The sequence below is a fragment of the Seriola aureovittata genome, chromosome 3 (genome assembly GCF_021018895.1).
Source record: "Seriola aureovittata isolate HTS-2021-v1 ecotype China chromosome 3, ASM2101889v1, whole genome shotgun sequence".
NCBI lineage: Eukaryota > Metazoa > Chordata > Actinopteri > Carangiformes > Carangidae > Seriola > Seriola aureovittata.
Genome location: NC_079366.1, coordinates 12,924,749 through 12,941,070, shown reverse-complemented (window position 1 = coordinate 12,941,070; position 16,322 = coordinate 12,924,749). Strand labels below are relative to the sequence as shown.

At 39.2% G+C, this 16,322-nt stretch overlaps 1 protein-coding gene across 1 annotated transcript in view; it reads right to left on the bottom strand.

The window, feature by feature from the left end:
- LOC130166243 (E3 ubiquitin-protein ligase SMURF2-like) overlaps positions 1-16,322 on the bottom strand; it is a 62,591-nt gene that overhangs the window by 32,745 nt on the left and 13,524 nt on the right. The window contains exons 2-3 of the mRNA XM_056371713.1: positions 4,426-4,464; positions 2,482-2,590 (exon numbers count right to left, since the gene is read on the bottom strand). Of these exons, the coding sequence (XP_056227688.1) occupies positions 2,482-2,590; positions 4,426-4,464 (148 nt within the window). The remainder of the gene's footprint in view (positions 1-2,481; positions 2,591-4,425; positions 4,465-16,322) is intronic.

The window sequence follows — 16,322 nt, the reverse complement described above, 5'->3', positions numbered from 1 at the left end:
GGCCGCAAGGACAGTAAAAACTCACTGTAGCCGTGCTATTGGCAAGTTCAGCATTTCTGGGGGAAAAAGACAAATAAAAACAAATCTTGCTCAGGCAGGATGTGTGAAGACTGGTAAGGTAACACAGGCTCTCATGAGGGAACAGGGTTTGTACAGCACATGTACAGCAGTTAATATAGAGTGAAAGCTGAGGGAGCAACTAAAGCAATATGAGGGGTTGTACTGAAAAGGCAGAAAACTGAGGGCAAAACATGAGGAGGAAACCTGCCAAAACCAGACCTACATACTACTATGAGTTCATGAACTTTCAACACTTAGAAATGTTTTCGATAAATTTGGCTTGGTCAATGTACCCTCAAACATCTTCTGCCATCAACTGTAGTATTTTTGTAAGGTATTTATGATGCGCAGTATAGGGCAACAAAGCCCCTGGAAGTATTAGTGTCATGTGGGAAAAGACCCCACCTCCTAAAGCTGGCGGCTCAAGACAGGGGGTGTGGTGAGCTGGCAATCTGCCAAGCCCACACTCCCATCTGCTTTCTGTGGCATGTTAGCCATTTCCTGAACCAGAGGAAGAGGCCAGGGTCGCTGGCGGGGAACACACTTCTCCGAGAGGGTGGGGATTCAGTAGGGGGAAGAGAATTATGTAAAAGAGGGAGGGGATCTGAGGTTGATGTTGACAGGTGAGAAGAAGCATTGCAAAACAGGTGTGTGTTTGAAAATGAAAGTGTGTGACCACAAAGGCTGTAGTTACATGCAAATTATCAAGACAGAAGCACAGTCACATGTGTATTTTAAAACATACTGCATATATTCCTCCACAACTGTAGAAGAAGGAGGATTATAATTAGGACTGATAAAAATTCATTTCACAATCAATTAATCTACTTGTTATTTTATCACTGAATTTTTAAGCCTATAAAATGTCAGGAAATAGTGCAAAAAGTCCATCTCCAGGTTCCAAGGTAACAACTTCATACGTCTTGTTTTTTCTGACCAACAGTCCAAAACCAGATATCCAGTTTACTACCACAAAAGACTCAGAAAACCAGGTAAGATTCACATTTGAGAAGAACTGGAACTGGAACACTGAGTCTTTGCAATTTTTGCTTCAAAAATTCCTCTTCAGATTTATTGATCATCAAACATTGTTGCCTATTCATCATCTGTTGAACGACCATCTTGGCAGCTCTAATTATAGTATCATATTTGCTGCCTTTTTTCCTGAATGATTGGCCAAGATATCTACTGTCATACATATTTTCACCTTGTCACTATTCACTTTCCTTCTTTTGTAATTCTTCATTTGCCATTCCTTTCATGGTTCTTTCTCTTTGACTCTTTACATCTGGCTTCCTTTTCCCTCGATCCTTCCCCTCTTTCCACCGCTTCCTTCCATCTCTCACCACAACATAAGCTCAGTTGCCAGTGGGTCCTTTGGGTCCTGTGGGGTGATCACTCCTTGTAACAGCCTGTCGACACAGACCTCAGTACAGGGAACATCCACACCACACAGCCTCAGTGAAATAATGAAGTATATAGTTTAATACAGGCACTTGTGGAGTGTAATGCTCATCCTGCTCTAGCCATTTTGGGTTCTGAGGTCAGTGGACAATATAATGACCACATTTTGCTTTAACTCTACAATAGCCTACAAGTATGAGAACCTTTTGCCTCATGTATCCCTTCTGGTTTCTTTGACCACTGCATTATTAATAGATTTTATCTGAAATGCAAATGATTTGCATTTACATTTCTGAGACTGAAAGAGAAGGGAGAGCTTCCTTGATAGAAACAAAAAGTCTCAAGAGGCATAAGCGACTCACCCTGAAAGAGATTACAAAAATAAAGTAGCTCTCTGAATTAGTGTGATAGTTATACAAATTAATTGTTCAGGAGTGCAAAATGCACGCTCCATTACCCAAAATAGGCAGAGTCTGTTATTTGAGAATTCATATCAGTACGAGTTGTGTTTTCCACCAGAAAACTCCTGGTATGGAATGTCTAAAATCTCAATCATGTTCACATGTAAAGCGTCTCCAAGGTTTAAAGACGGGTGTTTCTACACACAGAAACAAATCTACATTCCTGAAACACTTGTCATGGCAGTTGCACACGGTGACATACTAGAGGGCAAAACCAGAATACAACACTTCTGAGACAACTATTGTTTCTGTATCAAAGTGGTGCTTACTCTGCACAAACAAACAAACAAACACACACACACACACACACACACACACACACACACACACACACACACACACACACACACACACACACACACACACACACACACACACACACACACACACACACACACACACACACACACACACACACACACACACACACACACACACACACACACACACACACACACACACACACACACACACACACACTATCTGTTTCTTAATGAGGCATAAGTGGCATACAGCAACATGTCACAACTACTCCATAGCACTCCTGCTGACTTACAGATCATAATGTTGATTCCACTTTGGGTCCAGCGTATTTCTCACAGTATCTGTAGAGTGGCATTGTCCTGAACCGTCCACCACCACTTTGGCAAAGGGATCTGGCAGCCCTGTAAAAGTAGACGGCGACAAGTGAAGTGGTTTTGTTTAGCATGTCTACAAACTTAGTAAAATCACCAATAGCCCTTAAATGGAGGAAACAATGTTTGTGACATGTTTAACTGCTTTTCTGACCCATTTATGAGATTGCAGTCACAAGTTTATCTCTGGTAGTCACCATTAATAGAGAATTGAGTTGGTAACTGTATTTGCATACACTTAACTCGCAACCATAAAATTACACACAATTTCTTTACTTATAAGTACCTATTAAAGTTACTTTTCAGTTCTCCCTGCAAGCTCTCTTGCTTTTTTAAGACTAATGGGAGAGTCTGTTAAACGCTGTCAAACATTAAATTTGATTTACATCTCTAACAGAAAAATGTATTATTGACCAAAGCCAAGTGGTGCCTGACCTGAATTCATCTCAGGTTGGGATGAAAACTTGGTCAATGGTCCATTCAGTCTGACTGTAGACGCACATTTTACTGTGTCAGCCTGAGAGCGGCGTGAACGCTAGAAAGAAAACTACTGGTCTAATGAAACAAGCATCTTGTTTTGTGGACTTTGGTTTTTTGTCAATGTAACTAACATTATCAAAGCTTATTTCAGGACAGGCTGGTTAAACAGGTTGGTCATATATAAGAGTATTTTTCAAACCCCTCGTACTTTATCTGATTATTTGAAAAATAGGAATATAAGTTATCTAAAGATGAGAAGCGAGTACTGTTAAGAAAATGTTCTCCTTTATAAATCCTTTGTGTGAAACATTTACACAGCAAAGAGAGGGAGTCTTTCACAGTATCTTTTCAGGTGGAAATCAGATAAGTGATTCTTCTTAGTGTGTTTATCTAGAATTTTCTTTTGTTGGTGCGTGTGGCTGAGCATGTGTGTATGTGTATTTCAAATGTGTCAGAGTATACACCTCCTGGCACCGATACTTCACACAAGTCAAACCTGTTCAGTCACCCTTATTCTGTCCTGGGACTTCCCTGTCTGTGGTTGTGTGCTTTTGTGTGTTAGTGCGTGTTAGACAGAAATGAACCACCTATTGTCTGTATCCATGACTTCCAGGTTAATGGAGAACCAACCCACTGGGTAAACACCCTGCTACTGTTGCAATTAAGTACTTTTACCATGGCCATAACAGGCAATTAAGGTAAATGATATGAGTTGGAAAAAGGTATCCTTTTGTGAAACTGTCTCATCAGAGGATCTAAATAATACATCACCTCTGACATTAATGCTAGCGGCAGAGAATGGCCGTCTGGTCTGATAACCTAAACAGAGATTGATGAAAAGGCCTAAAGCTAAACATTATTAACTGTAAATAAGTAACCACAGAGAAACTAAGTACAAGCTCATCCCTCCAATACTCACTAAGTGTCTTCTCTATATTCGCATTAGCTTGTGATCTAATAGAAAGCTTATAAAATTGATGATTTTAAGTAGTTATGACATTTCTAAAACAAAATGCAAATCAGAGTTTAAAATGTCTTCTTGTCTTTAAAATGAAATTTGCATGTATTCTCTTGTAATTGCCATTTGGTCATGGGCTGGACTAAATAAAGTGTCATTTCAGTCCAGTTCTATCAAAGCCTTTTTAATTAAGTCTAGTGCTTCCGTGCCAGTGGACCTGGTATCTATTACCAGAAGTTAGGTTAGCGGTGGGTCCCTGTGCGTGCCAGGCCTCCTGCTGTGTATAACAGACAGACAGCTCCTAAGGGACTTCATTTACAGCATGGCTTCAAAAGCCAGCAAGCTGCCACTGCTGACAAAGCCCATTCTAATGCACAGGGGGGGAATGGGACAAGAATAGCAACACGTAAAAATAGGCTTTACTTACGGAAGAAGTCTTTCTTTGCCAGGTTCTTTGCACAAAGGACTGGAAGAGAAGAAATGCAGAGAGATGTTAATGACAGGTTAAATATTAGATGTGTAAGAATTAAAAAAAAAAAAAAAGGCCACACACTGTTCACAAAAAGACTTTGGAGGTCATCAAATATACAAATAATATTTACTCTAGAAAATTATACAGTATTTCAAATGAAAGAAAACAAAAGAAGAGCACTTCAAGAGTATGTGACATTACATCTTCCTTTATTCTTAAGTTTCTATTTACATTAAACACATCAGTGGCAGCAAATGTGTTTCACTCATCAGTGTGTCATGCAGCATGTTACTGCATCAATTCCTTTCTGTCTGCTTATATAGCTGTTTTGTGCTTTCTTGACTCCTCACTTCCTTCTTCATTACAATATCTCAAAAATATTCCTCTGTTTTAATATTATTTTACAATTACATTTGTAATGTGTAAATATCAGCCAACATTTTGATTAGGCTAACTGTTTCTCTCTGGTAATATCTCCAGTAAAAGCCCAACTAAAGATTTCATTATTTATCACTGTCTCTCTTAGCTGTAAAATTTGACGCAGTTCCTTTCGGTAATTACTTCTGTCTTTTTGCAAACATACTGGTTTGTCTTTCCTCGCTGCCCCATTACAGGCCAGGAGACCAGTTTTGAGGGTTTCTCCTTGTAAAATATTGAGTAGACAAGCACCGTTTTCTGTATGAAGCAAGTCCCTGGGAGTATGCATCACAGACAACATACAATGGCTTTCAGCAGAGACAGAGAAAGAAAGACAGCAAGTCTGTGTTTGAGTTTGTTCTGCTCTTGTCTTTTTTATTTCCCTCCCCAAATGTCTCCCTCATGGTGTGTTGTAGGGCCTAGGTGAACTGAAGCAGACTAGTGCTTTCTTTGGAGCTGGCTAGACAATCCTTTGACAGTTATGGAGCGAGACAAAGTAGGCCAAGCATCAACATTCAAGGCAATGGTAGAGAAAACTCACACAATGAATATAACAAAAACAACAGTGACCTTAAGACACGAGAAAGGGAGTTTAATAAGCATTGTGGACTGTCAGCAGACTGACCAAGGGTCTAATCACTTGTTTGTCAGTGAGCTAGAGGTGGTACTAAGCTCTAAGCAAAGAGACAGAAAAAAGGGGTCAAGAAAAACTCACACAAACTGTTCAATCTTTCTGCAAGTGCTTCCACCCATCCATCCATTTTCTATAATCACTACTTTCCATTAATGGTCATGAGCCAGTACTTCCAATTGATTATTATTACAGGTACATGTGACCGCTTTCTTTTCCAACCATATCATGGCCATAGACATCAGGCAAATGAGTACCTGCCTTATTCGATATTCGATAGATGTTAAACAAAAGATGTAGATCCTCTGCAGTTGCCTACGCAGCTCAATGGGCTGTAAAGGGATATTACATCAGCCTGAAAATTGGAAATCAAGATGTACATCCTTGACATGCATTAGCCTTATTTAGACATAAGATAAGGGCTATGAATATTCTATGTAACAGAAAGTCACTGAGCTCAATCAACTTTTTGTCCATCATGACACAGGCATAATGTAGTCTGACTAGCTTCATATAAGTAATATATTATAAGTAAAATGCATTCACTACTTCATTCTGCAAAACACTAGCCTCGTTATTAATTTAAAAATCATGTCAGCAAACAGAAAACAGGTTACGTTAGCCCACAATGTAACAAAAAACATGGCTGGAATCTCAACTATGTGTCCTAGAAAGACAATTCATAACAAAACCTCTTTGTCGTATCAGAGTGGAGATGTCACAAGAACCAATCAGTCCCAAGTCAATGCCAAATATCTGAGAACAGTACTTGTTTTTCTACAGTACCGTAGGTGTTGTAGGTAGTGGAGATGTGATTCTTCCAGGACCGACAAGGGCAGTATAGTAAACCTACAAGCATTCTAGTGTGACGTCCAGTAAACAATAATAACAATGTGTGGAATGGCAATATCAAGTGCGGGACTTCTGGAATAAAAAAAAAAAAAAAAAACACTCCAAGACTGGTGTATGGAGATATTTTGTATTTGACGTAGATCATCTGGGACATGTTTTGGACAACCAAAAGCCACTAAGCAAATGGTGCCACAGAGCATTTCAAATGAAAGAAGGAAACAGACCAAAAGCGTGTTTAGGCTAACATAGCGAGAGCTTATAACGTGAGCTGGGTGCTCACAACATTATCAGCTACAGTCATTTCTGTTCAGCCTGTCACAATATAAAATTGACTTTTTAAATAAATATTTTCACACAACGTGTCTGTCAGCTTGTTAGTCAATTTAAACTACTGCTTGCACACTAACTAAGTGGAAGTGTGTGCATGCGCATGTATGTGTGCGTGCGTGCAGGCACTGTTGTTTTCTGTGTTCTGCTGTGGTGTCACATTTGGTATTGAGAATCGTTTAGTTGGTATAGGTACTGACAACCAAATTTCTGGTATCGTGACATTCCTATATCAGAGGCTTTGTTATTATCGCATCTTTCAAGCACATGAAGCAAAAACAGTGTTGTGTTGGGCACATCATGTACATAGCTTACACAACAGATCACGTCAAAGTGTGTGATTCTGTCACGAAGGAGAAACAAGCAACACTTTCATAAAATATATGGACAGGTCTGGGAAACCAACCTCACATTACACCCATTCAATGTGGAGACCTTGACAGTGACCAAAATGACACAGTCAGACACATCAGACAGAATCACAACATGGGAACAGACGATCTCAACAGAAACCAAATTACACTGACTGGGCCAACTGAATGAACACTAACCATCAGCTTGTCAGGGGAAATTACACTGCCAAAGCCGACAGTATGGGCACAGGCCAAATCAGAGGCAGCCAGAAAAACCTCCTGTGGGACTAAACGGACACCATGTTGTTGGCAGACAGGAGAAAAACAGGAGAAACAGAGTCCTGAAATCTTGGCGGAACATTTGTGGGCAGAGAATCTCAGAAACAAAATCAGCCACCAAAGTTTAAATAGGTCATTTTCCTTAGCCTAAACACACCTTTTTTGTACACATGGATTCCAGGGTATAATAGTATCAGATGTTTAGTGATAACAAAATGTTGTGATTGAGTAAATCTGAGCTCATTCTGTGAAACTGGGTGACAAAGAGCATGGCTTTAATTCATTTCTGATATAAACTGCAATAACCAGAGGCTCCAGGAAATGACAAACTGCTCCTAAATCAGTGTATTTATGGTTGATTTCCTGACATTACTCACACTGAGAAACCTGAATCCCACAGTATGACATTTAGCATACTTGACAAAGGCCTTAATTTTTTGGAGACTAAACAGGGATTGGCTTGAGAGTAGAATGATATTATCATGAGAATATTAAATTCAGATAAGATTTTAACTCTAGCCAACTATATTTCTTTGTTCAACTCTATGGCAACGGAATATGCTCAGTCTTGTCTCAAAAAAGCCTAAATTACTAGCCTCATATTCAGACTTAACCTCTATGCCATCTCACTTCATTCAAAAGAGTCAATGAGCAAACTGAGGATGTGGACGGTAATTTAGAGGTAAAAGAAACCCTGACTATTAAACAATCCCAATACTTCTGATAAATGTACAGTTGATGCGCTGTGGATGCTCACCACACTCAAGAGCCAACACTGGTAAGTAGCCACCATGCTGAACTGAATGTACTTGGCTCTCTGGTTACCAAACTATGCTAATGAAGATTAAGGGATTAACCTGCACACTGCTCCACTGTCTCAGCCACAATTACCACAGAGAGAAAAGCCTCTCTCATTGTTATCAATTGCCTCTCACCAACTGTGCTGCCAGGCACAGCAGGCTGCTGCTACTGATGATGATGAATAGATTCATAAATTACACAATGAAGCAGTAATGACAAAGTTCTAGATAAAAACAATCAGCAATGTTTTATGATTTGGGAACCACAAAAATTGTGCTGAAAAAAAATTCCCAGTTCTACAAGGTACATCATGAAATTACTGATGACTTTCTTAATTAGAGCTAAATTAGCCTGTCTAAAAAAAAGCAAGGCACCAAGCTACTGAGCATATCATCAGCATGTATGTCCCAACAAAGTTTGAGATAAAGCCATTCGCAGGTGTGTGTGCATCTATTAGCATTAGGGCTGACACTAAAAATTTCTTTCATTATAGATTAATCCGAAGATTATTTTCTCAATTAATCATTTTGTCTGTAAAATGTCTGAAACGAGTGAAAAATGCCAGTTATAATTTCCCAAAACTGAAAGAGATGTATTGAAAATGCTTGTTTTATTCAATCAACAGTCCAATACCCAAAGATATTCAGTTTACGGTCATATATGACAAAGAAAAGCAACATGTCATCACATTTGAGAAGCTGGAACCATTGAATGTTTTCTGGAAAAATTAAATGATTAATCAATTATCAAACAGTTGCTGTATAATGTTCTGTTGATTTGTACTTGCTTGTACTTCACACAAGACGTCTGCATTATAGACGGACTGATGGAAGTGCAACTGAAGAAATCACTGGCTTTGCGTGTTACAAAGCTTCAGGAGTGAACTGAAACAGCTAAAGCGTTGCCATGAATACTGTGAGAAAGTGCAGAGAGAAATTAAAAACAGACAAGAAATAAAAAAATAGGTTGTGTTTGTTCTAATTGCCATCTAAAACTGAGTTGGATAGCGAACAAAGGGAAATGGAAGTTTTCGCTTCTAAGAAACTGTAAAATATAATTTTTTCAAGCCCTAGTTTAGCTTCCAAAAAATGATTTAAGTAGTTTATAATGGTCTCTAAACTAATACAGAAGATTATACAGGGTGTATATATGTTATTAACAAAGCAAAGAAGTGGACTAAATACAATGTAATGTATTTGTGAGACCTTTTTTCAATTACCCTGTCAGAGCCTTCATATAGGGTTCTTAGACTTTGCATATTTGGAAAACAAAGATGGTCTGAGAAATTTTCTGAAAACCTTTATTTATTTAAGTATTATAGCTGATATCACCCCCACAGACTTCAAAATCATTTTACAGTAGCCCCACCAGGATTTAGATAAACATGGCTAAATATGTTGATAATCTTATCTGGGCTTATGCAGAATCCACCACTGTGGATCCTAGCATCAATGAGGAATCAAATCTCATCTCGGCACCCTGTGGGTATCCAATAGTGTTGAATAGCTGCCACGTGAGCAGGCAGGCCATGGTGACCCAGAGCTGGCAGAGGACCAAACTCATTCAGATCCTAACATGGAAAGCTAGGTCAACTAGGAATCAGTAAACGACCGGGAGGCCCAGGGGTGAAGCTGCCCTGTGTTGTCTGTGGATCATCATCTCTACCACTAACACCCACTTAAGCAATAAGAGAGATTATAAATAAGGATGCACACCAGTATCCTGCAAACAACTAAGGAGAGGAGCAGAACACCACCATTCACAGATCGACCTCCCTAAATATTTCTGCAAAGACATTGCCTGATGACAACTGTCTGATAAAAGGATTGCAAGTCATTTCAAATCTTTGGGAAGGTTTCTTAGAACATTTGAGTAACCTTTTTGTCTTATTTTACTTACTTACTTTTACTACACTTGTTAAAGCACACTATGGGTTCAAAATGAGAGGCCTAAAATAAGCTAAGTAATATCCTAAAGTTATAATTACAGCTTTTGTATTTGGTCACTACTCATACGCAAACCCGTACTATAGGACTGACATGGTCTCACAAGTTCTTAACTGATTTAGGAAGCTGATCTTCCCTCTGCGTTTAAGATACTGGTGGAAATATCAATGCCTGTAACTTTACCGAATCAAGATGGACTAGGCTGGTTTCTACCTTCTCTTGCTCTGATGTAACACTTTCTAAACATTTGACCGTTTTTAAAGTTGGTGAGTCCAAATTGTGTTCTCACTTTCAAACAAGGCGAACCCTTGCATGTACAGCATTTCAGTCCAACAATAATATGACAGATATACAGTGCTGTACTGTGCAAAGGTTTTAGCCACTTTAGATGTTTAAATTCAGACACATGCTGCATGATAATACCAGTCAAAAAGACGACCTGCAACAGATGGCATGACTCCCACAGAGCTCGAATGTATCTCAATATCATCAGGTCAGTGTGAGATTACATGGGGAGACACTGACACAAGCAAACTGTGGTCACACTAAGTATTGATTTGATTTTGTTTTTTTCTGTTTACTCCACTTTGCATGAAGGCAACTGATAAAGAAATATTCATGGTAGTATTTTTGAAAGCATACTCATTTTTAGTCCATAAATGTTTTTCACAGTACTGTATTTCCTTAATCAAATAAAACCCACATATTTCTCATATTTGGTCAAAATCTAATTGTACTCATATTCACAGTGCATGTCTGTGAATATTCAACTGGGGGAAAAAAAATCAGCTTCTAGAAGAAAAGGAACCTATTAAGAGCTTACATAAACTACAGCTTTTCACGCCAAATTGCTCATTTCGTCATTCGACCACCCAAAGTTGCCGTCATCTTAAACCAATCTGTGATAGTAGTTAAAGGGTCAAAAAGGGGTCAACTTTGCTGCATTGTTTATTAAAAGGATTTGAAACAGCTGCTGTTTTGGGACCATTTGTAGGTGAGTTACCCCATTCCTCAGTCTGAAACAAGCCATAAATCAAACTAACAGTCACACCAACCAAGCCTATCCATCTAAGAAACTAACATAGAGGATAATGGCTTTACCACTGTCTGGTAGCTAAGGGACATGGAGACAGACAGTGCCCTGTCATTGACCCAGACAATATGTCCTTAGGCTTTAGAGGTCATAGCGCTCTATCCCAAGGAGAAGTGGTGGTGTACCATTTAAGCCTATACCTTTGTTGAGCATGCAAACCTACATTTGAAAACTAGAGAAAAAAGAGAATATAAAAGAAAAGAGACAATTTTTGAAGTCTCAGTACCTTTGAATATGTCCAGCCACCAGCATGGCATAAAATAATAAAAATAAGTGCCACATGATGAGTCAGAGGCTTTAAATGACAGTTTAATGTTTTTCAGACAGGACACCAAAGAGACCAGTTGACAGTCTGATTTCCCATCACTGAGATAAATAATAATTCTTCACTGTGACAAGGTCTTTATGTGCTACAATATAACAATATATATTTTTTAATGTTTATATAAAAATAAATATATTTTGTATTTTGTACTGTATTAATATATTTTATAAAATTTATAATATAAACACAGTCCAACTGATGGCATACTGCAATTTACATAAATCACTGCTCAGTGATGTTTGATAATTATATTGTGAGTTACTAAAAGCAAATCCCTTAGTAGTCATTATAAAACAAGCACAATGTTCCTCTAACCTCAAAGAGAGGCAGTTAGAGGGGTGGGAGCTTTGTAACGTCTCCGTCTGTCTGAATACAAAGGTCAGGCTGAAGGTTGACATTAGTTCTGGTCAAAAGGTGAAAGGTCGTAAACAGACAGGGGCAGGCGGGTGTCAGGGGATTCCCATTTGTTTTCTCAAGAGAGACTCCAAATTGCCATTTGCAATGGCTGCTTAACGCCTCACTCTGTTTGTTGAGAAAAGGGGTAGGGGGCAGGATGAGTCAGATGTTCAAATCCTTTAAATCCTAACAGAGTGCACTGTTTGATGGCTCCAGTATTTTTAGCTTGATACTCTGCTTTTAAAGATATAAGAGCAGGTGAATTCACAAAATGAAACATTCTTTTTAAAAAAGAACAAATGTTGTGACATGAAACTGTCATTCATTCATGGTGGCATTATTCACACACAAGAGATGAGCACTGCGGGAGTTGTGTGACAAGAACAATTGTGAAAGATCACAGCTAAACTAAACAAATTGGAAAATAAAATGAAAATGGAAATTGTATTTTAGAAAAAAATATTTTTGTAATGATGGTTGATTGTGTCATGGCATAAAAGAAGTGTAGTTAAAGTGAATATAAAGTCTGTAAAGCTTCCTGCAGATCCTGGCACTGTAACATCAATGTTGTGGGAAAATAATAATTTGCTTATAAAAAAAAAAAAAGGGACAAAGGACATGAGCTGTATTCAAGTTCACAAAAGTGTATGATTTGCACTGTACAGTCCACTGAACCACCAGCATGCCTCTCACCTCTTGCACTCTCTGTTAACATTATCAAACCACAGAGCTGGGCTGCTCTGCCCAAGACCAAAGGAGTTGTTGTCCAGTAGATGATTGCACAATTGTGCACTGCCAAGTCCACGGTCAAGTAGATCCATTTTGTGGTTCATTTGTTCAATTAATTCTCCAGCAGCACTACAATGACAGGACGGTAAAGCCGTGCTGCCTCAGCGTCCCTTTGCAGAGTATGGATGCTGGCGCTGTTTTGAAAAGTAGTGTTTTGGAGTAGTGAGTAGAGTAGAAACTAGGATCATTTTTATTTGGTTTCAGGACAAGTTATTACAGAGAATGAGACTGCACAGGTGTACCTAAAGTATATGGGCCAGCTACTGCAAAAGACTTCTGATCACTTTGCATGTCTAGTGGACAATGACACATTGTGACCATCAGCTTCTACAGGCACAGTAAAGCAGGAACACAATGCAGCTGCTTCCAGTGGACATTACGTGTAGCTCAGTTCACTCAGTTCACATGTTTTAATGTAAGGGGAACAAGCCAATTTTCACATTTCATATTTTCCGCCTGCAATACAGCGTAGTATATTGCAGCCAAGAAAGTTGAAAAGTACTCATGCCTGCTTCTGTCTTGATTTAAACTGTAATTAAAGTAATAAAAATACAACCTGCTTTAAAAGTAACAGTGTGATCTAAATGGTATCAATAGCTTCCTTTACATTTTTGGCAATAAAGCCAAAATTAAGTAAAGTATAAGTCAAACTGAAATTGTGATTCTATGATGGGATAATATCCCTGCTTATTGCTTGCTGGTGTGTAATCATCACAAATTTATGTCCATAAAACTGAGGAGTAGGCAAATATTAACATGGTAAACAGTGTGGTCCGGGGTCGCTTAAAATGTCTGATGTCTTAGAAAGCCTGAAAAAGCCACAAGGGGAAAAAAAAGAAAAATCTTTCAGGGTGATAGAAAAGGCTGTTATGTGTGTATTTGGATGAAAAGCTATATTCTGCAGTTTTCTTTAAGCAATTTCCAAACTTTTCAAGACCTGGAAAATGCATTTCACTATACACATATACACGTACATTTCTTCACAGTTCTCGAGCAAGAAAACATCTACATTTATTGAAACTAACTGATTTCAAAGTTACACATCCTATGACATCCCCAGTCATTAGTAACAGTCATTCATATTCAAAAAGGGAAGGCCCACATCCTTCCCCATTGCCCCCGTTATGACTCTTGCTACAGCCCCATGCTTTCTCATTCACAGCATTGTTCAATGGTTAAAAAAAGTACTTCCTCTTCCCCTCCTCACGCCTCCCTAGCGGGCTTGCTCACTCTCTAGTACACAGAGAATACATGTTGGCAAAATGTCAAGCACACTGTGTGTACGTGACCAACTTTATGTTACTGCTTCAAGTACACAATGCAAAAAAATAATGATGGCGTGGTGTGAATTAGCATTTATCGGTGTTTAAAATTGGGCAATGTTGCCAAACTGGGCTTCTAATCTGCACTGCACTTCCTTCCCAGCCTCCCATCCTCAGCCGTTCTCCAGCCCAGTGAATGCTCGGGATGCCAATTATGTCATTCATTTGAGAGGCCAGCAGTCTACAGCTGACACTCCCCCCTCCTTCTCGCCCTCCTCTCTCCCAGAGGAGACGCCAACAAACTGGAGTTAGGACTGTGGAGTGGAACGTAGTCACTACATTGAGGGGGAGGGCTGAGTTGGAGAGGGGTGAGAAGGTAAAGACAAAATGTTCATATGGAGAATCTACGGAGGAATGGAGAAGGAGGAAGGGAGGAATGTGAGGAGAGGAAGAGAGGTCTATCTAGAGTCACAAATCTGTGGAACGCAGACGGCAGAGGGGGAGAAAGGGAGAGAAATATGGCAAAGCAGAGGGAGGGAACGAAAGGGGGGAAGTTAATTTGAACAAGAGAATTTTGACAGTGATGATATTCTGGCAGTGACACAGTGTTTATACTGAGCAAGGAGTAGCAGGGATGGCGGGGAGAGATAAGAGGAGATGACAGCAGAGAAGAGGAGGGATAAAAGAATGAGCAAAGTAGACCAGAATTTAGTTTGGAAATTCATAGTGTGCACATAGTAAATTTTGCATGTATCAGAAGGTGATACAAAACATAAAAATGTCAGATTTGAGAAAACGCTTTCAATCAATCAATTTTTCAATTTCTCAATTTTTAGTTTCAGTCCATACCAAATCAACTGAAGAAGCCCTGGTGGCAAACAAGAGTAAACTAACTGTAGTCAGTGATTGTGGGAGATTGACGGTCACTGACGATCATCATTAATGTATTAACTTACGTTGTAAAATATTTGTTATGATTATTTCTAGTATTAAATTAATATTAGATGTCATTTGTCCAGCCATAGTTTCATGTAGGCATCTCCGGCATGTAATCAATGCTTGCAACACTGACACATTAAACAGAGCAGAGGAGATCGATAGACAGAACACGTCAGGGACAGTCATCAAGGGGAGGGAGAGAGAGAGAGAGAGAGAGAGAGAGAGAGAGAGAGAGAGAGAGAGAGAGAGAGAGAGGACAATAAACAGCTGTTCTATGCACCTCCCTGAATATTTGGAACGATCGGATTATTGAATGTAATTCATTAATGCTTTGTTTGTGATGACAACTTTCTTTACTCTTAACATAGCCATAAAATGTATTCGTCATCCTACTGTCATCACTCAGGGTATCTCTCTCTTTCTCTTTGGTCGCTTTTTCTCACTTGCTTATAGGGTAATGTAAGCCCCACCACCACCACCACTAGAATCATATCAGCTATCTGCATTTTCACAGTGTGAAGATGGGATGATCTGACTATGGATAAGATCATGCAATCCTATCACACATACGGATTCAAAAAGCTGTAACAGAAATGACACCACGTCCATACTACCACATTTTTATTTTAAAACAGCAATTTAAAACGAAAACGATCTCACTGGGCATGTGCGCGCCAGTGTAAACAGGAAGCAGATTGTCTCCTCTGCAGTTCATAAGTTGCAAAAAATAGTACGAACGAGGAACAGCAAAGACAGCTGCAGTGTTAAAATGCAGAATATAACTGCACAACAGCTGCTAGCAAAGACAACAAGGTCAGTAACGCTTGTAATTCATTATCCATGTTGCTTTCAACAATGGTAGTCGATGCTCATAAGACCCAATCAGGGAGGGACTGGGGGTGTCTACATCATTGTTTCCAAAGGTCTCAGTTTTCACCTGTCCAAACTACAACGCAACCCCGGAGTTTTCAAATTAAAACAGGGCCAGCAGCGTTACCAAAAGTCTCCGTTTTCAGTGGTGTGGAAGGGAGGCGTTTTTAAACAAAAACGTTGTAGTGTGGACTTAGCCCAAAGGGGAAAGCCGAGATAGGCTCAGCTTTATGCATATATCCTCAAAAGCAGTGCTAATGACAGCCAGGCGAAAGCCAATTAAGATCTTCTTGATTCCAAGGGAAAGAGAGGGAAAGAGTTGTTTTAAAACTATGCTACGCAAAGGACCTTTAAACTTTCTTTTAACTTTAAACAAAATGGAGGAAAAGCTGATTGTTGAGGTCTCCAGCTTCCGGCTCTATGACGTGTCTTTGACAAGTTACTGCAACATAAAAAAGAAAAACGTGGAAACAAATTGATGGCATTGTTGGTGTGTCTGGTGGTGGCGGAGACATCAGAAAACAACTGTCCAGTCAGAGCAGTATGTAAATTACAAGCTCAACACAACACAA